The sequence below is a fragment of the Anolis carolinensis genome, chromosome 2 (genome assembly GCF_035594765.1).
Source record: "Anolis carolinensis isolate JA03-04 chromosome 2, rAnoCar3.1.pri, whole genome shotgun sequence".
Lineage (NCBI taxonomy): Eukaryota > Metazoa > Chordata > Lepidosauria > Squamata > Dactyloidae > Anolis > Anolis carolinensis.
Genome location: NC_085842.1, coordinates 195981399 through 196006021, shown reverse-complemented (window position 1 = coordinate 196006021; position 24623 = coordinate 195981399). Strand labels below are relative to the sequence as shown.

General features: G+C 41.7%; 1 protein-coding gene across 1 annotated transcript in view; it reads right to left on the bottom strand.

Moving 5' to 3' along the window:
• keap1 (kelch like ECH associated protein 1) overlaps positions 1 to 24623 on the bottom strand; it is a 30780-nt gene that overhangs the window by 1385 nt on the left and 4772 nt on the right. The window contains exons 2-5 of the mRNA XM_003216399.4: positions 11184 to 11854; positions 8478 to 9163; positions 5508 to 5713; positions 3825 to 4001 (exon numbers count right to left, since the gene is read on the bottom strand). Coding sequence (XP_003216447.2) covers positions 3825 to 4001; positions 5508 to 5713; positions 8478 to 9163; positions 11184 to 11726 — 1612 coding nt within the window. The 5' untranslated portion in view covers positions 11727 to 11854. The remainder of the gene's footprint in view (positions 1 to 3824; positions 4002 to 5507; positions 5714 to 8477; positions 9164 to 11183; positions 11855 to 24623) is intronic.

Sequence of the window (24623 nt, the reverse complement as noted above, 5' to 3'; positions counted from 1 at the left end):
TACAAAATGTATAATTCTACCATCCCCTAAATCAGTGGTTCCTGACTTTTTTTGGACTAGGGACCCCTTTGATCAGGGTCTACTCTCTGACATTAGTACCAAAAAGGTTACGAATCAGTTTTTGGTCAACTTTAGATTCACTTTGGTTATTTGGGTTGCTGATTCAGAAAACTGCATTGGATAGACCACATCAGCTCTAGTATCTGATACAGAACATGCCATCCAGTAGTTGCTATCTGCTCGCCCACAGAAAACCATATTTAATAATCTAGAGCTGATGTGGTCTGAATCAGCACCCCAAATAACTCCAGGAACAGGCCTAAAAATGAAGACACCAAGGCACCCCTGCTTCCAGGCGTCACACGGAACGGCTCCGCTTGGGGGAGGGGGGGGGCAGGAGGAGAAACATCTGCCAGGAGGCTTGTTGTCAAGCCTTTCATAGGTAGTCGGCCTCTCCCCAACATTCCCGTTGCCCCGGCAGAGGGCTTTGCGAGACCACTCGCTCTCGTTGCAACTTTAGTTTAGGACTTTAGGACCATACTTTAGTTCTTGGGGACCAACCACTGCCCTAAATGTACCAAGGATAGTCACCATGTTTGTGCCCAATAACTAAAGTGTTTCTTTCCTGGAATCATGGCTGGAACCACTGCTTTGAGCAACACTGGACTAGATCACTCATTCTTCCTTAAGAAACATACAATGAGACTGCCTCATGGCTGTGCAGCAAAGGCCCAAACTATAATGTCTCGTCCTCCTCTGGGTGTAGTTGGTCCATGAATTTATTTCTTTTTTATGAACTAGCCAGGAGAGGAAATAAAAATGGATTGGATCAAACCAAAACCCATCTAGTAGTCTGGTGTATTGATAAAGTGGCCAGCCAAAGGTTTCAGGGAAAGTGTCGCCAGGAAACAAAAGCAGCAACAGCCACCTCCTGCAGGTGCTCCTATTACTCCCTCTGGTATTAGAGATCTGTGACCATGGCTAAGTTGATAGCATTGATAGGCTTATAGCCTGGCATCCTATCATTGACTTACCTGTCTTGTAACTATAGCTTACATCTGTAGACGTCCTGTTTTGGATGGAGTGCAGAAGGCTATTCACTTGCCCTCACACTTTGCCCCAAATATCCCACTGCTCAATAGCTGGGGTTGGGGGAACAGTGGTGATTCAGGCCATGGAGACTCATTTCTGGACTCTCAAGGAGGGAAAAGCTTGGTGTGCTCCATTTGAGAATGTACACTCAGTTCTTTCCCACATGACCAAGTTGAGATCAGCTGCTTCTTCATAGTCTGACCACTACAGTATCAAGAACAGCTTTTGGAGTTTGATGTCTCCCAAGCAAAGGAGGGACAGAACTGAATGTGAGGAGGCTCTGTGACAGCGAAGCTGTTTATCTATATGAGAAAGAAGCCCAGTGTGGAAGCAAAAAAGGAAATATAAAGAATTTTATTTGTGTGGTGGAAACCTTGTTTTTGTAAGTAGTGCAACCATATTATTTTGCTACAAAGAAAAGCCCCCAAAGGACGAGAACAATGGTCTGTGTGTTTTTGTAAAGTAGATGGAAGAGGCAAAAGAATGGTTTACCCCAAGGCAGCGTTTCCGCACCAACCTTGTTTAACATCTTCATGAACGATCAGCCACAACCACCATTCAGAAAGAGCTTTATATATGCTGATGACCTTGGCCTAACAACACAAGCAAAAGATTTTGAAACAGTTGAAAACCAACTCATGAATGCCTTGAAAGATTTCTCCGCTACTACAAAGGTAACCATCTGAAGCCTAACCATGCCAAGACACAAGTGTGTGCTTTCCACCTATGTAACCGTGAAGCCAACAAGAAACTGAAAGTTACTTGGAAAGGCCAAGAGCTTGAACACTGTTTCCATCCTAAATATCTTGGTGTCTCCCTAGATTGAACAATAACATAGGAAACACTGCATGAACACCAAGCACAAAGTAGCTGCACGCAACAACATCCTGCGGAAACTTACTGGCGGTGGATGGGGTGCAAACCCACAATTAATAACATCAGTCCTGGCCTTGTCTTACTCAACTGCTGAGTACGCCTGTCCTGTCTCGCACAAGTCTGTCCATGTGAAGCAGGTGGACATAGCACTGAATGAAACATGCAGAATAATCACAGGACGCCTTAAACCTATACCTGCTGATAAACACTACAACTTAGCTGACATTGTGTGATGGGAAGCTGCTAACTGAGAGAAATAAGGTCTAACATTGTGAAAGCCACCCACTGCATGACTATCAGCCTCCTCCCAGTAGACTCAAATCAAGGAAAGGCTTCATGAGAACCATCGTTCCTCTTAATGTTCCTACAGCAACAGCAAGAGTATTCCTCTGGTCAGCTAAACCAGGCGATTCCAACTGGATGGCCCCACGAGGATCTTCCTCCAGGGGCAAACCAAGAATGGTCAACTTGGAAGTCCCTAAATAGACTCAGAAGCGGAGTGGGCAGATCAAAAGACAACCGGGCAAGATGGCACCACCTTGTTGACTGTAGAGCAGAACAAACAACTCTGCTTGCTCACAATGTCCTGCCTCATGTACGGAGGAGGAGCTGTTTAAAGCTACGGATAATACGGTCGTGGTTACCCACTTTTGGTCTCAAACTATTTAGCTGCTTGTGATTATTTTATCACTTTTGAACTTATTTATTATGCAATGCTTTTGACATGAAAAATAAGTGTGTTTTCTTTTAATCACTTTTGGCTTCTGGTGCTGGGTCACATTGCTGCTAATAAGTTATTCTGCTGTGCATTTATGGGGAAGGCCCACTCACCCAACATTTTCACCTTAGATCACTCAAATGGGAAGCATCTGGCTATCACTAAATCAAGCTCAACAGAACAAGTTAGAAGCCGCCCGCCCGCCCCAAGCTCTTTTCTCTTTGACAAACAGCATGGTCCACCTATGAATATTTACCAAGGATTAACTCACACTTGAGGTTGCAGCTCAGACAGATGAATCATGGTAACACTTTGACTCAATGCACCTCTTTTGTGCAATGAAAGCAAAGATTAGGTTTTCAGGTGGAAATAACAAGGAGACATCTGTCACATGTTCAGTGAGCACCTAAAATGTAAACAACCCTGATCACTGGTCTTAGATGAAAGTGTTGCTGTATGGCCCTTTCTTGGGTGATTAATTTTTCAGAAAAAGTGGATGAATTTGCAAATTTCATTGATTTTTTCCCATCTTACTCCTATATAGTATCAACATCTACACATTAACAGTGTTGGTGCCATCTACAATTGATCAATTATCTCAATCAACACTAAGAATTTTTTCTGTCAATTTAGACACAAAATTATCACTTCATACTGAATCAGAAATAACTTAGCATTGTATGTCTGGACCTTGCTAATAAACATTTTGTAAAATACTCAAAAGTTTTATCTTAGAATATTAATATAAGAAAATAGCAGTTCTTCCAAGTATGCTACAAGTAAGCCCTGTTGAATGATACTTTTTTCATTCAGAATATTATTTGGCAGAGCAAGCGGACTGGATTGTAAAGCTAAGAAAGAACTGTTCATGAAGACTTTGCCCCAATGCCACATCTGTTTGTTTTAACTAAATCTCTTCCTGCACGTAAATAACAGTGGAGTAGATACAGGCAGAACGGGTTTCTTGAAATAAAGCTTGATTGTTACATTTTCCTATTCAAATGCCAAGTTTTGAACTAAACATGATCTTTTGGAACATTACATGGGAACTTTTTAGATGACAATGCTCAGCATCCCTGAATCAGCATGGCTACCAGTCCTCTTAGAAGCATTTGCTATTCACTTTGACCAAGCTTACCCAGCACGTAGATCTTGCCCTGGTGCACAGTGACCCCAAGGGCGCTCCGACGGTGCTTCATGGGTGCGGCGAAGGACCAGGTTCTTGTCTCCACATCGTAACGCTCCATGCTGTTGAGTTGGTCTGTACCATCATAGCCCCCCATAGCATAGATGCAGTTATTCAGGGCACAAACCCCTGCATTGGAACAGAACAGCATTGAGGCAGGCAAAATCAACAGTAACCCCCAATCCCTTTAGAATGCCAAGTCTGAATACCCCACAGTCATTTCTGTGACACATTTCAAGCCTTAACTCCAAGAGCAGGAATCCTGTTGGCTTCCACATGTTACTGGGCTTCCAGCTTCTCTATCATTTCCGAACACTGGCTCTACTGGCTAGGGCCAATGGTAGCTGGAGTCGCAACCCCACAAAGAAGTTTACACTTTTCCTAGCCTTGTCTTTTATGGCCTTCCTGAGTATAATCTACAACTACCAGCCAGTATGGTCAATAGTTAAGCGACTTTAGGAATTGTCGTCCAAAAAGCTCAAAATTGACTTGAACTGGTGTAATTTTAAATGGATGATTTTTATAACTGATGTTTGATTTATCTGTTTTAATTATAATTGTTTTATAACTGTTGTGTTTTTGGCATCTAATGACTGATGGTTGTGAAGCTGCCCTGAGTCTCCCTCTGGGGGTGAGAAGAACAGGATACAAATGTACGAAATAAATAATAAAATAAATAAAAGTTCTGAATTATTCTGCCAGCCAATGTCCATGGGAACTGATCACCCAGATAAAATTCCGCCTCACCCAAATATATACCAAATACACACGCGCATGCACGTGCGCGTGGGAGGGTAATGGCACTCCATGCAGTCATGCTGGTCACATGACTTGGAGATGTCTACGGACAACGTCAGTTCTTTGGCTTAAACATGGAGATGAGCACTAACTCCCAGAGCAAATGATCGGTCTGAGATCTCTGTATTCCACTAGTGAGAACAATTCCTCACTAGTGGACTTGGTAAAGGGTATTTTTAGCTGTGGTACCCAGTTATGGAAGGCTAGTTTCTTTTTGGCACAAAGCAAAAGAGACTTTTTATAAAGCCTTTGGGGGTCTGCTTGTTGACTTTTCAACTTGTATTTCATGGTTTTTCAAGTTGTTTTAACTTGCTGGTCTATCCAATATGTTTTACCACATTTTACCACAAGTGGGTTAAACCCTTGAGCCGGCAGGACTGATGACTTGAAGGCTGAGTTTCTGACCTGAAGGTTGCTGGTTTGAATCCAACCTGGGGAGAGCACAGATGAGCTCCCTCTATCTGCTCCATCTCCATGCAGGGACATGAGAGAAACCTCCCACAAGTATGGTAAAAACATCCGGGCATCCCCTAGGCAACGTTCTTTTCACACCAGAAGCGACTTGCAGTATCTCAAGTCACTCTTGACATGAAAAAACAAACACAATGCTGTTCTTTTAATCTGAAGTGGTTTTCAATCACCTTATACTATTTTATTTGCACGCTACCTTGAGGTCCCATGACAAAGGACAGGATATAAACCTGACACGGGGAGGGGAAGACAAAGACCTCAGAACGGTGAAGTGCTCTCTGATCCCTTTGTAACCAGAAGAGACAGCAACCACAATGAAGCTTCTTGAATGCAATCACCAACCCCCTCTTGCCACCCCACACAAACCTGCTCCACTCCGGATGGTGTTCATTGGGGCAATCATCTCCCATTCATCCCGTTCAGGGTAGTAGCACTCCACTGAGCTGTGGCGGGAAGTGCCATCATAGCCACCCACCGCATACAAGAGGCGGTTCAGCACTGCCACCCCGACACCAATCCGTCGTGTGAGCATGGGTGCCACCAAGATCCATTCATCCTGCTCTGGTTCGTACCTGAAAGAAGAGAAGGGCAATTGGTTGACACCCTCTCACACACACACATCGTGAAAAGTCACTCTACTGGAGGCATACACAACTGGGAGGATGGCAGTGGTAAAACAGAAACAGGACTGGGGCCTGAGCTCAAGATGGGGTTGTGAAGCGGGAGAGCACTGGCTGCGACATTCAGTCCATTTTGGGGCTTGGGAAGAAGACTTTGAACAAATAACACTTTTTCAACCTCCAGAAAACCATAGGGTTGCCGTAAGTCAAAAATAACTTGAAGGCACAATACAGCAGCAGCAACAACAACCCTATTAAATGATGGTTGTGGGAGTTGTTCAGTGGTAGGGCATCTTTTTAAAAAGAAAAATCTCCAGATGGGGCTAGAAACTGAAGTCGCTTGAAACTCTATAGAGATCCACTGCCAGAAAGCACTGATAAAATTTGGCTACTTGAATCACTGGTCAGGATGCAGTACAAGGCAATTTCCTATATCGCTGTGATTTCTAACTTGTACTGATACCAGCTAATTCTTTCCCTATAATCTTTCATTTTGAACCTTCTGAGAATATTGTAAGCTTCCTCCCACACCGCCCCAAGCGTTTCCATATCCCCAGACCCTTGAACGTGCCACTCTTTGCAGCATGACTTACCTCTGCTTTACAAAACATACACAGGGATGGTGACAACTTTGGCAGTTACATTGTCCACTTAAGAGAATTTGGATTTTAGGGCCACATTATCTCTATTTCATAAGGAGTGTGTCTTTGTCCTCATAAGGAATATTTTAAATTGCCACTTAAAAAGGCCTGGGATGCAGCACTGCAGGGCCAACAGAAATTAACCTGTGCTTTGAGCCTGATGAAGAGAACTGCCCTGTGCTTATCACTTTTTGACTTCCAGTCTTTTTGAAATAGAATGAGCAAGATCATAATTAATGTTTAGGTACATAATTAAAATTTAGGTTAATGTTTTGGTTCCTAGTGCCTCAGATTAAGAGAAGCAACCTGGCTTTCCCACGACCTGAAGGAGGAGCCTGGAAGAATAGCAGAATGTGCAACAACTCACTCTAAGTGCCCTCCCAACTAAAAGAGTAAACATTTTAATCACTTCTGAGTACCAAGAAAGAAGTTACTCCAACAAAACTGCAACTAGGGATGTAAAATTGTAACTATAACAATTTGCTTTCCAAACTTTCAAACAGAGTGGACATCCTTCATGACTGCTCTATTATTTTTATCAGTTCCTATACAAATCAATGTTTTAACAGCAGCCCCCAAACCACTCCTATCCCTACTTGGCTTCCCTTACACAGCATTAGTGTTGCCAACTTTAGAAAATATAATAATAGTAACAACAACACTAACTTGTAGCTTCTTGAGACAGCATTGTGTCTGCTGCATTTCTTTTTTATGCCAATGACACAAATTGATGCAGGCCTGAAAATTAATCTACCTTCAGGGATAGCTCCTAATTTCCCACATAATCACAGTTGTGGATACTGTAGCCATAAACATTTGCATACACCAAGCCCAAATATGGCTTATTTCAACTGAATTACTGCCAAGCCTGAGACAAAACCTTGTCCAACTTAACCTTTACTGCTTCTTGGAAAAGAAGAGAAAGCATCTTAAGGAGGGAATCATCTCTTGAGTACTTATTAAAAGTGTAAGAGTCACAAATTAACAAGACGTTTTGGGGCTGAATTTTGTTTCTTATTAACTCAGAATAATTCCCACTTCTATATGGATGCCAAACCTGCTAGGATTTTAACACAATTGTTCAACAATCATGAACCATAACTGTTGGAAATAGCAACCTCCCAAGCCACTCACTATTTGTTTGTTAATGTGTATATTTGGTAACCTGTATTCTATGTGTATGTTGATTTAACTCTTTGGTGTGGGAGGAATTATAGACAAGTTATTATACTGAGCATGTGCAGATTCAAGACTTTATTTTGTATTTAGTATCTGTTTAGACTTCAATGGAGAAGTATCTGTTTGGATTTCAATGGGAACAGATGTCTTGCATCAGTCCTCAGAGGAGGTGAATGCATACAAGTTGCTGTTTGGACTTCAGTTGAGAAGTCAGTTTAGAGACTTCAATATTTGCTTCTGGACTTCAGTGATTGCAGCTATACTAAAGATTATGGACTATTGATAAAAACGGATATCCTGTGTTCTCAACACAGAGAGAAGAACTACAGCCTATCTATAACTGAACTTTATTAAGAAATGTGCCTATATGGTGAATTAATATAAAATATTTTTTATCACTGAGCACATATTTTAACTAAGAGGTTTAAAGGAAATGTATATCTTTTGGGCAATTTCAACTGCAAAGAAGCAACCATCCCCTGCTAACCAAATATATTTTTGTAGTGGCATGTGTTTACCCAATCTAAAGACATGGTCCTTCAGTTTAACAGCTAAAGTTACCTATGCACTTTTACATTAATGCTTGTGAATATCACTTGTTAAAAGAGCTGACTTCTAATAAGGTCATGCCTTTCTTGACTAGTGGTTTTCAAAATGTGGTTTCCACATATTCATAGAGCTGCACATTTGCCAAAAGCATATGTGTCCATAGACTGGGTACAGTGATGTTCCAATAACTTATGCAATATGTTATGTTTTGCAATAGGTTATGGAATGTCCAATAATAACAGAGGACAGAACATATCAATGGAAGTCAAAAAGCATCGCCCTCCAGGTTTAATACCATATCTGACTATACCGGTATCATCCTCTTTCCCAGTTCCTTCCCCATTCACCTTTCCACGCTGTTGTGATGATTGCTCCCAAAAGAGCCGCCCACTGCGTAGATCATGCCATCAATCACCCCCACACCAATGCGGTTCCGGGGGACGCTCATCGGGGTACAAGGAGACCACCTGTTGGTCATGGGGTTATAGCAGTCAATAGCATTGGAGTCCATGTTGCCGTCAGGAGAGTTGTTCCTCCCGCCCACTGCGTAGAAGAGCCCGCTTACCACGCAGCCAGCCAGACCACTGCGGGGCACCTGAAGGTCAGCCAGCCGGATCCAGGAACCATCACAAGGGTTGTAGGCCTCCAGGTAGCTGAGAGACTGGCGATAGTAGCCGCCGGCTGTGTAGATGAGCTGGCCCACTTTAGGTGCCCGGCAAGGCATGTCGTTGGTGGGCTTGTGCAAGGTGAGGTCCTGAAAGATCTTGGACAGGTAGTCCTTGCAGCGTGAGTCCGACTTGAGGATTTCACACTTCTGCAGCTGCATTTGGAGGAAGTGTGGAGTCAGTGAATGGCAGCGCACGGCTTTGAGCAGGGCCTGGATGTAGAGTCGGCGGCTCTCACAGTCATACTTCACCCAGTTGATGCAGGCATGGAAGACCTCTGACTCACAGCGCACGTTCAACTCGTCCCGGCTGATCAGGGTCACCAGCTGGCAATGTGAGAGGTTGAAGAACTCGTCCTGCTTAGACACCTACAAAGGGGGCAGTGGAGGATAGCATGATGAGTGTAAATAAAGGGGTTGGAGCCCCGGTGGCAAAGTGCGTTAAAGCATTGAGCTGCAGACTGAAAGGTCCCAGGTTCAAGCCCCGGGAGCGGCGTGAGCGGCCGCTGTTAGCTCCAGCTCCTGCCAACCTAGCAGTTCGAAAACATGCCAATGTGAGTAGATCAATAGGTACCGCTCCAGCAGGAAGGTAACGGCGCTCCATGCAGTCATGCCAGCTACATGACCTTGGAGGTGTCTACGGACAACGCCGGCTCTTCGGCTTAGAAATGGAGATGAGCCCCACACCCCAGAGTCAGACATGACTGGACTTAACGTCAGGAAAACCTTTACCTTTTTAGCTGGTGTAAAGGAAGAAAGAGAGGAAAAGTCCTCAAAAAAACATTTGAAGAGCGTCCCAAGCATCAAGGCACTGTCCAGCCTGATTACCTGAAGAACCTCTTGGCAAGGGGCAGGGAGGGAGAAGTGGCTTGTAGTGTTTTTGAGACTAAGTTTGTATGGCATGATGAGATTTATGTAGCTTTCTGGCTGGTTGGGATTTGACAGCATACCAGAGTATGTTGGCTAATCACTTTGATGTGTATCTGTGCTTTGCTCACCATACAGCTGGGAATCATGATCCTCCAGATCAGTGGTTCTCAACCTGGGGTCCACGGATGTTTTTGGCCTACAGTTCCCAGAAATCCCAGCCAGTTTACAAGCTGTTAGGATTTCTGGGAGCTGAAGGCCAAAAACATCTGGGGATCCCAGGTTAAGAACCACTGCTCCAGATCATGTTGGATTACAACTAGCCATCCTAGTAATAGTGAGGAATTTCTGGCCCCCATGCCAGTCAAATGCACCCCAAACTGGCTGCATGTATGAGGCATATATGGTGCTTTCTTTCCACCACCAATTAAGAGCTTTCCAATACCCCTCTAAAAGTTTAACAAAATAAAAAATACCTCCCAAAGTTAGCTAAATGGTGGCCAGAATTGATGTGACAGGACTGATGGCAAACTGAAGCATGGCAATGGTCTGCTGGGGACAGAAATGGTTATCACCCTCTCTGCAGTTTGCCACTCCTGCTTCAAAACACAAGAATCATGTTCCTTGCTTCTAACTTGAATCATATACCTGCAAAAGTGATGGATTTTTTAAAATCAACATAGACTGGAGAAAGGGAGCTTATCATGCTACCCTATCCAACATTTGACTGCTGTAAGGTAAAAGTAAAGGTTTTCCTTTACATTAAGTCCAGTTGTGTCCGATTCTGGGGTTTGGTGATCATCTCAATTTCTAAGCCAAAGAACCAGTGTTGTCTGTAGATGCCGCCAAGGTCATGTGGCCAGCATGACTGCATGGAGTCCTGTTACCTTCCTGCCAGGACAGTACCTATTGATCTACTCACATTTGCATGTTTTTGAACTGCTAGGTTGACAGAAGCTGGAGATAACACCAGGAGCTCATCCTGCTCCCTAGATTCGAACCGCCAACCTTTCGGTCAGCAATTTAACCCACTGCGCCACTGTGGGCTCCTGTATTGGTAGCTATAGTATTAGCATTGATTGGGGATGGGGGTCACTCATGGGCATGTCAATTCATGGAATCAGACAGGCAGTGCAATCCCTCCCACCTTTGGGCATTGATTTATTAATGTATTTATGAAAATATGACTCATTCTTCATTAGCAGTTGTTAGGACAGGATACAACAAAATGAAGCATCTTCAAACAATCTAAAATATTGATTCAAATACTTTAAAACAAATTAAAAATGATTTGGTATACTTTAAAACTTAACAACATGCATTCAGTAATAGACTGTGAATATGAAACCAAGCTACAAATGTTTGGGTAAACATGGCATCAGAATAATGGCAAAACTCAGGCTTTGAAGAGGGCATTCCAAGACCAGAGATAAGTTCTGCCCTGGACTTTCCCCCACAACTGGGGCAGTCATCTTCAATACTCAATGCCCTCCCAACCCTAACTTGCCAAGTTAGGACTCACCTCCCCAAAATGCATGTAGATGTACTCTCGTGCCCGTTGGTGCAGTTCGGTGCAGCTGATTTGCTCGGCGAAGTTGGCAATGCCGATGGCATTGCTGGGGTCCAGTTGCTGCACCAGGAAGTCACAGCAGGCTTTGACCACACTGTCAATTTGGTACATGACAGCCCCATTCATGACATGGATTACGCAGTGCTCACCCACCGAGATGGAGGCGGTGTAGGCAAACTCAATGAGGCGTTCCATGACTTTGGGGTGGATGCCCTCAATGGGAACTACCTCCATGCCCTGCTCCCGGAGACCATTTGTGAACATGGCTTTGAAGACAGGGCTGGAAGAGGCCAGCACTACCTTGTGGGCCTGGAAGTCAGCTGGAGGAGTGTCCTTGTACTTGACCCGCAAGGTGACGTCGCAAAGCTGCTGGCTCAGGCGCAGCTGGTTCATGATGCTGAAGGCCTGCTTAGTGTGGTCCTCTAACGTGTAGCTGAAGGTGCGGTTGCCATCGTGTGAGGGGGTCACCTCCGCCTGGCACTCTGGAGCGTACATCACAAAAGAGGTCCCGCATGCATTGCACAAAGGAACAGAGGGGATGAAAAGCAAGCAAAGAGCTGGAAGAACCAAGCTAGGCAGGAGGGATGACTGCACAGCTCTGACACACAGCAAAGACTCCACGCCTGCAGATGAGACAGAGAAGCAAGAAATCTAGTTAGAAGAACTCTGTGGGGGGAAACATTTCACTTTCCAGCCATAGTGCTGCTACTGGCAGCCTTGCCTTGAGTGACTGGCCCCTGCTTCCCACCCATTGGATTAATAACAGTATGTAACACAATTTGAAAAAAACAGTCTGCACCTGGTTTGAAAGTGTTACCATGTTTCCCGGAAAATAAGACAGTGTTTTATATTAATTTTTGCTCACAAAGATATGCTAGGTCTTATTTTCTGGGGATGTCTTATTTTTCCATGAAGAAGAATTCACATGTATTGTTGAACAAAAATGAATATTTATTTTATACTGTACAGTAGTTGTCATCACAAACCAACATAACCAGACAAACTCTGAATCCTATCAAGAATTTCTTGTTACTACCATTATTTCCATATACAACTGGTATGTACATTTACCAATCCTGCATGCTCTGGTGTTCTGTTTGGCAGACGCTGGGCATGCATCCAAACAAAAACATTGCTAGGTCTTACTTTCGGGGGAGGCCTTATATTTAGCAATTCAGCAAAACTTCTACTAGATCTTATTTTTCGGGGATGTCTTATTTTCGGGGAAACAGGGTATTTCCTGTTTAATTGCTTGGTACAGTAAATCTCGCTTATCCAACATTCGCTTATCCAACGTTCTGGATTATCCAACGCAGTCTGTCTTTTAGTAGTCAATGTTTTTGTAGTCAATGTTTTCAATACATTGTGATATTTTGGTGCTAAATTCGTAAATACAGTAATTACTACATAGCATTACTGTATATTGAACTACTTTTTCTGTTGTATAACATGATGTTTTGGTGCTTTATTTGTAAAATCATAACCTAATTTGATGTTTAATAGGCTTTTCCTTAATCCCTCCTTATTATCCAACATATTCACTCATCCAACATTCTGCCGGCCTGTTTATGTTGGATAAGTGAGACTCTACTGTACTTACTTTGAAAGTAGTTGTTATACTCCAGAAACTTTATTTTTGCAGCCGCCACAAACTATGTTGAATAGGTTGAGAATCTAAGAGATATTCATTTAAAAAACTATTGCAAAGTGTGCTGCAGGATTTCCCACAAAAACAAAAATTTGCAGTTTAATACACTTTTGCCATGCTTTTATGACAGAACTAATTAGGAAATAACATTTATAACCCAGGAACAAAAATTGTGTTATATGGTATAATAGCATTCACAAACATCTCTCTACGCTTGTGAAAGCTGGGGTGTGTGCATAGTTTGGTTTAACCATTATTTAAAATTACCGGTAAGTACTTTCTGTACGAGGGAAATTGTGGTGGGAGGGAAAGACTGCACAGGGCTTTTCTCCTCAGTTATTTCTGTGATAGTCCATGAAAAGCTCCTCCAAGCAGAGATCCACGACCATTTCATACAACACAGTTATAGCCCTATGGAATCCCAGGGTGTGTTATGGTTTAGAGAGGGACGTGAGCGTCCTAGTGTGTAGAATCATAGTACTATAACTGTGCTATAAATGTTCCACCTATACTCTTAGAGTGACTCAATTTGAGGTGATGAATGCTTGCCCCTATATCCCCATCTACAATGACCATTTAATGCAGTTTCGAACCGGTATTGTAGAAAGTACTTTCACATTCATTGAAAAGATTTTTGTACCCACAAACCTGGAATCCTACCATTGCAAATGAAATACAGTAGAGTCTCACTTATCCAACATAAACCGGTTGGCAGAACGTTGGATAAGCAAAAATGTTAGATAATAAGGAGGGATTAAGGAAAAGCCTATTAAACATCAAATTATGTATGATTTTACAAACTAAGCCCCAAAACATCATATTTTACAACAAATTGACAGAAAACGCAGTTGAATAGACGGTAATGTTATGTAGTAATTACTGTATTTACGAATTTAGCACCAAAACATCTGAATGTATTGAAAACATTGACTACTAGAAGGCAGACTATGTTGGATAATACAGAATGTTGGATAAGTGAAGGCTGGATAAGCGAGAGTCTACTGTATTTATATACAAAAGCAGACTGTGGCTGGGGGATTACATTGCATGCAGGCTTCCTTGGCACTCGTATCTCACTGACAGTGAAAACATGCTTTTCCACAGATGGATACAGCCGGCCTTCCATATCCGTGGATTTAATCATAGATGTCTTGAAAATATTTCTAAAATTCCAAATAGCAAACTTTGATTTTGTCATTTTTATGCAAGATGCTGTTTTATGGTGCCATTGTATATAATGGGACTTGAGCATCCATGGATTTTGGTATGCAGAGAAAGCCCTGGAACCAAACTTTAGTAGATACAAAGAGCCCATGTTTTTTCTCAGGTTAGCAAATATATCAGGCCTATCCTTACTGCCTGGAAAGGCCTGTGTACTGAGGGTCACTCTGGTCATTCAAGGATGTCTTATATGTATTCACTGTGACTCAGCAAGTCAAGCAAACAATTATATGCCAGGAAACACTTTTAAGAGCAGCATTTTGTTTCATCCAGGTCTGCCCAGTCATCCCAGGCCCCCTGAGCATTGTTTCTGCCATCAGTACCAATGCCATCAATACTGCATTGTGGTTAAGATTTAGATCCACATTTCGCACAGCTCTGATTGTGTGAACATGCTCTTCAGACTTAAACCCCTATCAATGCAAAGACATCAAATGGGCAACAGCCATTTAGCAAGCCAGTCAACCTGTGTTCTAAAAATACAGGTTTGCCAGCATGCCAGGGACTGCAGAGCACACAGGCAAAAAGATTTGACTTTTAAAATCATGCTCTTCTTCTGTTTGTACATTAATGTTAATTGGTCATAATGATCTGGGTAATTTAATTGCATTTTAATATTTTATGTATGTTTTTATGTATGACTTTGTATGTGTTTAACTTTTGTAAATAGCCTGATTCCCAGTTCTGGGGGAAAAGCTGGGTATTTATTTATACCTTGCCAACCTCTCCTCAAGGATCAAAGTGGGGGACACAAACACATTAAAACACAACCTATACAGGGTTGTTGTGTGTTTTCTGGGCTGTATGACCATGTTCCTATACAAACCTATATAACCACTTACAATATCAGATTAAAAGAATATATACACTCAATACATATTAAAACATGTTGAATTTAATATTCAACATTTAAAAATCATCTGGATAGACTTGCTGGAAGAGACAAACCTTTACTGCTGTTTTAAATTCAGATATGAATCAGTCATTATGAAAAGACAATGAATGGATAATCAACCTTTATTGTATTTTTGTGGCCAAGGAGACAATAGGGATTGCCTCATGGAATTTTCTGCTTCAAAGTGCCTAAGTAACTTAGTTATCCTTGAATCATTATGTACCACAATTTAGGACAGTGGTTCTCAACCTGTGGGTTCCCAAACGTTTTGGCCTTCAACTCCCAGAGATCCTAACAGCTGGTAAGCTGGCTGGGATTTCTGGGGATTGTAGGCCCAAACACCTGGGGACCCACAGGTTGAGAACTATTGATTTGTATGGCAGGGAAGCCTGCATGTAATATAGTCCCCCAGGTACACTTTGCTTTTATACAAATATATAATTTTTAATTGCAGAATCTTGAAGAGAAAGAAGGCATGATCATAGGGTAAGCATCATTGTTAATATACCCGATATCCATGAGACTAGGGCCTGCAGTTTTATTTATTCACATTTGACATAATACATAATCTCTGGGTATTATTATTATTATTATTATTATTATTATTATTATTATTATTATTTCTCTTCTCATGGATAATCCATTGGAAATATCAGTTCAAAAGTACATTTTAATCCTCCAGCATGATTCTAGGATATCCTTGAGTCAAGAATATTTTAATTCAATAGGGTTCGCTATTATTTGCATTTTCACATTCCCACACCAAATCCGTGAGTTTTACAACCTATGAGGATACAAGGTTTATAACTGGAATTGATGCATCTGTCCAGAAATCTGGTTTCTGTGACGTCAGTTGATATATTGACAAAGTAGTACGATCTTCTGAAGGTTCAGTGGTCAGGGAAGGGAAATAGCTTAGTTTCTGCTGCTCTAGAAACTGCGATGCTGAGCAATATATTCAAAATGGCGAAAAGGAGGGTTCATCTAAACCTTCTAATGGTGAGAGCTGTTTGGCATTGAAGTATGCTGTTGCCAGGAAGTGTGATGGAGTCTACTTTCTGGAGGTTTATAAACAGTGGCTGGATGGCCATCTGTTAGGAGTGTTTTGATTGTGCAGAATGGGGTTGGACTGGATCGCCCTTTTACATCTATGATTCTATGATAAGATGTTTTGCTACAGCAAGGATGGGAAAGATCAAATCAAACTCATCATGCCCCTCACCATCATAGTACAGGTAGTCCCCGAGTTGCAAACATCTGACTTTCAAACAACTCACAATTAAGAATTGGGGGGGGGGGGGGGTGAGACAACTGGAACTGAAAGAAATCTACCTCTTGGAAGGGAAATTCATTCCTGGAAGAGTGAACATGGGGAAAAGGTGTCTCAGCTGAAGTTTTCTTGCCAATCCTTGTTTTCACAACAAGCAAAACAGTTCAAAATCCAATTGTTACAGGGACAGAAAGTGAGTGAAATCTTCTGAACAGGGACACAGTTAGGAAAACAAACACCACAGGGGTATTAACCGTTCCCTATGCTATCAAAACCTTTTTAAAAAATTGCTGGAGTTACCCTAAAAATGTATCTGTTGTGACTTATACACAAATCAACTTAAGAACAAACTTACAGAACCTATCTTGCTCGTAACCTGGGGACCGCTTGTACTTGAACTGCATCTGGCACTTTGAGCAGCATTGCTATGAGGCAATGGGCAGGGAACAGAACCAGTGTGATCTATCCTGGAGCACAGGTAAATACAAACTCCCCTTCCTTCACATGCTCCTCTCATTCCTCAGTCCTCTCAAACAGGTGCAGTTCAACACTTCCGCTGTCCCAGTTTCTCCCGAGACTGGGCTGATTCTTTGGCAGTGTTCATTTCCTGAATCTCCTTCGGTCCGGGCTGTCTCATGCCATCAAGGCGCACCCTGACCCATCTCTTGCACTGGGAAAAAAGCAAGTGCATGCCCTTCGTCCACCACGGCTGAGAGGATCAGCAGAACTCTGTGTCCCAGTTCAAAAAGTAAATAAAGCCTTGCTCTTTGGAGCCGAGAAGGGAGAGTACGTAACAAGGGGCAACGTTGTAGGTTTGCTCATTTCTTTGGCACCTGTTAAGTTACTGAAGGGTTGCATCCTATTCTGTGAAGTGCACTTCCAAAAAGATTTCAGATTTGCCACATCCTAATTCAGCCATGAATACACCTCTGAACAAATACACTCATTTTGTGCCTTTCAAGGCTGTCAGAAGAATGGAATCCTTTTTGCCTCCGAAAATGAAAACACCTCAGAAGTTTTGTGGCATGTTGTTTGTCTGAAGACTGCATACAAAAACCATGCACTCTTCTAAAGGATGTACATACGAGACATCTGTATAAGCATGCTTTAGCCAAAATACACAAACACAAAGATGCATATACTAAGGCAGGTATACCTGCAGGTTGCATGTGACTACTTGCACTATTTCAGTTACCCTAAGGATCCTTTTTTTAAAGTCCCAAAGCACTCTAAGGACAAAATAATAATAATAATAAATCTTTATTTATATCCTGCTTTTCTTCCTCACAGGACCCAAAGCAGCTTACAACATATTAAAATCACATAAACAACAGAGTACATTGATAATATAAGCATAACAGAATAAACAGATTAAGAAAAACAACTACAGTATACATTCAAGTTCACGAGGCATTGTATCAAGACATATATGGCACTCTACTACAGTCCATAACATATGATATTCAAAAATTTTGCCATATTTTCCCCAAGCTGTTTTAAATCCAAAGAGGCCTCTTTTCTAACAAGAAATGATCACAAGATTAAAAAACAATTATACAGGCTAGCGCAGCCTTGCAAGGGGGAAATATGTCTTCAGGGCCTGACCAATTAAGCAAAATGCACTATTTTGAAAAATGCACACACACCTTCACACACCTCACCCCAGTATGCTGAGATATCTGTGTTCGAGTTGCTAAGCAAACAGGATGGAAAGTGCATACAGTTTAGAAATTCAGGGCCCTTCCAGACAGGCTCTATATCCCAAGATCTGATCCCAGGTTTTCTGGATTATATGAGTCCACACTGCCAGATAATCTGGGATAAACAGAAAACCTGGGATCACATCTTGGGATATAGAGGCTGTCTGGAAGGGCCCTCCAAAGCTCAACAAGAGCTTATTTTTTTTCTATTCCCCCAGTGCAGGTATTTAACTCATCCCACAGTATTAAAAAAGTTGGGAAAGGGGTGTATGAAAAATGTGGATCAGGCTGACAAAACTAGACCTGAATAGGTTCTTACAAGTTCCTAGAGGTCTGCGCATTATCTGAGGAATTTATTCCAGGGACTTTCATGTATTATGATATTTCAAAGGAGGTTTTACCAAAGCTGAGTACTTTTCACACATGCCATTTTCAAACCAATCTTGTATTTATGCATTTCATAGAATCACAGAATCATAACTTGGAAGAGACCACATGGGCCATTCAGTCCAACCTCATTCTGACATACAGGAAAAGCACAATCTAAGCACCCCCAACAGATGGCCACCTAGCCTCTGTTTAAAAGTCTCCAAGAAAGAGGCATCTAGCACACTGCGAGGCATTTACATAATTTCTCCTGCCTAAATGCCTTATATTTATCTTTATTATAATTCATTTTATTAGATTTTCCTCAGCTTTCATTCTCTTAAGGTCATTTAGAATCCTGATTCTGTTTTCTGGAAAATTAACTAGCCTCTCAAATTGGTGTCATTTGCAAATTTGATCAGGGTTCCTCCATTCATTCTTCAGTTCCAAGTCACTTACAAAGATGTTGAATGATGTCAGGCTTAGGTAACCCACTGATCAGTTCTCCCCAAGATGAAAAAGAACCACTCTTTGGGTTCAATTGGCCAACCAATTATTAATCCACCGAACAGTAGCATTGTCCAGCCACATTTTACAACCTTGTCTACAACAACTTTGTGAGAACCCTTGCTGAAATCAATATATACTAAATTCATAGTATTCCCTGATCAGCTCTCTTGCTCTCCCTCTCTCTGGGCCCTTCAACAAGCCATATAACCCAAAATATCAAGGCAGATAATCCACAAGATCTATTTTGAACTGGATTATCTGATCTGGTATAATCCAGTTCAATGTGGATTTTATACAGTGGTGTGGAAGCCCTCCGCCCCCTCTCAAAGGAAGGATTTGTTTTGTTTTTTTAAGAAAACTACAAAATTCACATGATTGCCATAAATCAACATGCAACATGAATGCACACACACACAATCTCTTAGCAATCACAACATTCATTCCAAAGTGCTTACTGATTGTTTAATTATATGCTCTTTAACCATTCTGGTCAGTAATTTCTCAGATCCTCTTTGTTCTCTTTGTAACAATGGGGACAACATTTGGTCTATTGTGGTTCACTGCGCCTTTTCTTATTCAAGAATTTTCCAAGATAATCTGGTTTAGAGATTACATCTATACACTCCTTTAGTGACAATGGATGAAGTTCATCCAACCATGGAGATGTTTAGTCATTCTCCTACCTTTTGACTGTTGTTATAGGCTTTGGTTCGAATAAAATAAATATTACTGCTAACTCTCTGAGAAATTTCTTTGCAAACATCACAACTCTCTTATCCATGGAGTCAACATCCCTGGTCCCCCTTGAAGCTTTTGTGGGCCTTTCTAGGTTCTCCAGTGTGATATCCTTCCAGCCCAAGGATAGTAAAAATATAAAACTGTAGTCCAGCAACATCTAGAAGTCTACAGTTGCCCATCCTATCCATGGGGGATCTTGGAATATATCCCCTGCACATATGGGAGTCATAATATATAGTAAACAAACTTTGTATGCATTAGTCTATTACGTCTAGGTCCTAGGAGAAAGATGGGATCATAACACCCATCTCTAGAGCTGCATCAGTTTTTTTGACCAATGATGGTGAAGAAATCTTACCATTCCTTAGTAGTGGCTGTGCTGCCTAGGAATGATGTGAACTGCAGTCCAGTAACATCTGGAAGTCTACAGTTGTCCATCATAATCTAAACTAATTTAATTGATGCAGAAGTGAAATTTAACCTCTAAAATGGGAGTCCTAGAGGGAGACCTGCTGCAAATATAAGAAGTAAGTTGATGCATTGGAAGTCAATTGTTAAGGATATAAAAACAAGAGACCTAGAGCCATTCCACACAGTCATATAACCCAGCATATCAAGGCAAAAAATCCCACAATATCTGCTTTGAATTGAGTTATCTGAGTCCACACTGCCATATATTCCAGTTTAAAGCAGATATTGTGGGATTTTCTGCCTTGATATTCTGAATTATATGACTGTGTGGAAGAGCTCCCAGAGGTCTAACACACAGGATACATATTATTGGCTAGTCCTCTTGTTCAACTCCTAGCTAAATGAACTTCTTGACATGCACCTTTCATTAATTTTCTTAACTATGTTTCTAAAAGAAAACATAAGATATGAATAAATATTATAATACTAGGTAAAATTAAATGTGTATGCCTCTGTGTGTGTGTGTAAGAGACAGCGAGTTATATGTATCATTATTTCCCATTAAGTTTTACAAACAGACTAAAGACTCCAAAATATGTCAAAATTACAGTACTATAAATTTTTGGAGTGTTGTTTTTGATTGATGCTTGATTGGCTGTCTATCTATAGATCCTACTCATGGTTTTTACCACTTAGCACTAAAGGAATCCCAAAAGCAAATAAGCAGGCATAAGAGCAGATCTGATTTCCCACTTTTCTTCTCTCTCTCATTGCTATGAGCTCTGGGAATCCAGCTCTGCCTCTCCAAAAGGCTTCTGAGCATGGGATCAAACTCTGGGGCCCCACATCAATGGAGGTTAATTTCAAATGAGCCTTCAATCACACTGCAACATTGAAGGCCTACAGACAAGCCAAGAACCATAGCCCGAAAAGTAAATAAAGCATTTTCCCCGCTTCACTTCACTGTCATTCCTCCAAAATCATGCTTTTTAAGGCGCCTTGCCCCCCACAAAATCTAGGAAGTGGGGAGATAGAACCTTGCTTTAAGTCTGAAGTTCTGGTTCCTGGTCATGAACAAGGAAGGAAGGGGAAAAAAGAAAGAAGGAAGGAAGGATAGATGGATAGATAAATCCCATTCTTCTGCCACTTTTGTGGAACGGAGTGTGGGTGCACAGGTTGCAAAGTCAACGTGTCTAATGAAAGCAAATCCTCCTTGTCTGAATTTGGCCAGCTTGTTTTGTGCAAATTCAGCAGTAAGAGGCCAAGAAATGTTTAAAAACATGCCAGGAAACCTTGCCAATTGCCACCTCTCCTTAACAAGTGGTTGCTGCTGCTGCTATGTGTTGCAATCTCAACTCACACAGACAGAAAGGGGGGGGGGAGCAGACTCCTCCACCTCTCGGGGCTTTCCCGGTCCCACCTGAACATGCAAAATAGCCACACTTGCAAAGAAATGAGGAACTGGGCAATGGGGCCCTGTTTATCCAGATCTCTCAGGCCCCTTCCATACAGCTGTATAAAATCCACACTGAACAGGATTATATGGCAGTACGGACTCAGATAATCCAGTTCAAAGCAGATATCACTATATTGTTTCAATTATACTAATCTATGTTTTAATCTATGTTGTTCAGGCTTGTCGCCATGTGAGCCGCCTCGAGTCCCTTCGGGGAAATGGAGGCGGGATACAAAAATAAAGTTATTGTTGTTGTTATTATTATTTTGTGGGTTATCTGCCTTGATATTCTGGGTTATATGGCAGAAGGGCCCTCCAATTGAACACTCCTGCTTCTGGCCCATCTGGACCTTTTAAATCTACCAGGGAGATTAAAAAGCTCCCTCAAAATGGCCCTGTCTATGGAAAAGAATTCTTATCCAAAGTCATCTGCTGCCAGTCTATACCTAATGGCCAAGGGGCTTTCACAAATGCTAATCTGCCACTTTCCTCTGGATACGCCACTATCAATGTAATCTTCCTTTAATTATTAATCAAATAAATAAATCCAATTTTCGAGATAGCTGGTGATGTCTCTATTGCAGCACAGTTTCTCCCAGCATAGACAATGTCTGGCACTGAAGGCATTGGGAGAAATAACTTTGCATTCCCAGTTGCTGCTGTTGTGTGCCTTTAGGTCTTTCTGGTTTATGAAGAACTAAAGTAATAGTATCACAGGCAAGCTTGTAGCCAAGGGGTTCAAACCACTGCCCAAAATCTTTCAGGTAAAAAAAATAAAATGGTTTACTTGTGGATTTGGTTACCCAAATTCCCTTGCCAAGTCTATGAGAAGCAAAAAAATAGTGTCTTTCTAGAACTGCAAGCATGACCTCAATCAAGTTTTGAATATTCACACTATCATTCATTACTTACCTTTCTACCAATTTATGTTGCAATAGCTGCAATAGCTGCATAGTGGACGCAACCAAGTTGGCCTACCCCAGCCAGCAGGCAAAACCTAAGTTGCGCAGGGGTGGGGTGGGGGTTTGACTTGAATTGCAGATGAAAACTGAGGAAACTGTGGTGTCTACCACTAACTGGTTCATATAATCCAAGCCCTGCCAAATAAACCATGAAACAGGAGCAAAGAGAAGCTGTGTCATTGTTAGACCTTGGACTTTATATGAACAAGACTGTTTCTGATGACCACGTGAAAGCTCAATTAGTGAAAAATCCACAGACTCCATTGCCAAGATATGTATTTCTGTGAATAAGAAGAGGTAGCTAAGATTTCAACCCAAATGCTTCAGCAGATTTCCCTGGTTAGCCTGTAAGTGCAGTGTGGTGTTTGGAGGACAAGTTGTGGCTAAAGGTGGTCATTAGAAGCTTGATGCATTGGTTGCTAAACCATTGGTACAATGGAAGGATGCAATACAAGTCTTCAATAGACACCAAAAAACAGAGTACCATCAGAACAACTTGTGCTTGGCTGAAAACTTCTTGCTAATTCACAGTGGGAAACCTTTTGGTGTGACCCATCATCATAATAAAGGAAATAAGAAGAAAGCAGAAGAAAACAGAAATAAACTTCTGCCAGTTGTGGAAACTATTGTCCTTTGTAGTCAACAAGAACTGACTTAAAGAGAGAGCAATGATCAGGATCTATTCCCTGTGAAGAACCTTTGCACAATGGTGGTAATTTCAGGGCCTGGTTGAGATCTCGTGCCAGATCTGGAGCCACTGACGTCAAAAGTCATCTTGGGTAAAAAAAGTTTCAACCCTTTCTGATTTTTTTCCTGGCTATGGGCCTTGATCACAGAGTTATCTTTGTGAACAAGAGCTCTCTGAGACTGAGAGAGTGCAGCTTGCCCAAAGTCACCCAGTGGGTTTCTTTGGCTAAATTGGGATTCAAACCATAGTCTCCAAAATCACAAACCACATTGACTGTCAGTTTCCATATCCCTCAACATTTCATAGATGAACACCAAGGCCTCTTCTACACTGCCATATAAAATCCAGATTATCTACATTGAACTAGAATATGTCAGTGTAGACTCATATAATTCAGTTTAAAGCAAATAATATTGATTACGTAGCTAATGCAGATTATCTGTTTTGATAATCTGGACTATATGGCACTGTAGAAACTAGCAAAGAACAAACTAATGTCTTTATTTAATCAGCAATGGGTGGAGCAATGGGTTAAACCCTTGTGCCGGCAGGATTGCTGACCTGAAGGTTGGGTTGCTGACCTGAAAGTTGCCGATTCAAATCCGGGGAGAGCACAGATGAGCTCCCTCTGTCAGCTCCAGCTCCCCATGTGGGGACATGAGAGAAGCCTCCCACAAGGATGGTAAAAATATCAAAAACATCTGGGCGTCCCCTGGGCAATATCCTTGCAGATGGCCAATTCTTTCACACCAGAAGCAACTTGCAGTTTATCAAGTCGTTCCTGACACGAAAAAACAGCATATTTGGAGCCACCTTGAAAACAGGAAAGGTTTGAGTTAAAACCATCCTTATTTTTAAAAGCTCTGTCATGTTGCTGTAAAGAGGAACGAAAATGAAAGTGGGAAAGAATGCTCTTTGCTCCTATACCGGAGTGGCAGCTCATGTCACTTATTTTCTGAAGAAGCACTTCCGTCAACATCCCACACAAAGGGTTTTAGCTTGAGGTAACAGGATCTTTACCCCAAGGTACAATGTGAGTATGACATTGTACAACAAACTGAATTAGACTTCAACTCCCATAACCCCCAGTGTCCAGTTTTGGCAATGCAGGGGTCAAGACTCTGGATTAAACTGGGTTAATTGGAAGCTCATCAATAATTGTCCCTTGGTTGTCTTTAGTACAAGCTTTGTTTCTTTGGCTGAGGATTTCACTGTGGCTCCCAAGTCTACCTTTTTGAAAAGTTAAAACCCTCATAATTCAAAAGGCAGGTGTCCGGTCAACTAAAACATATTGTACATGGCTGATAGTGAAAGCAAATATGACCTTTTCTTTCAAGACTCAGCTGAACAGCTGTAGAAGCAATCTGTGTGGCAACAAAAGTAATTTTGGGACTTTTGGGAAAATCTACTTCATGGCACTTTTATTACAGGACTAATAGCAAAATATGGGAAGTATTATGGTGACCCCCCCCCCCCCCAAACACACATAATGTTGATATCCCAAGCACATGTAACAGAATTGGAAAA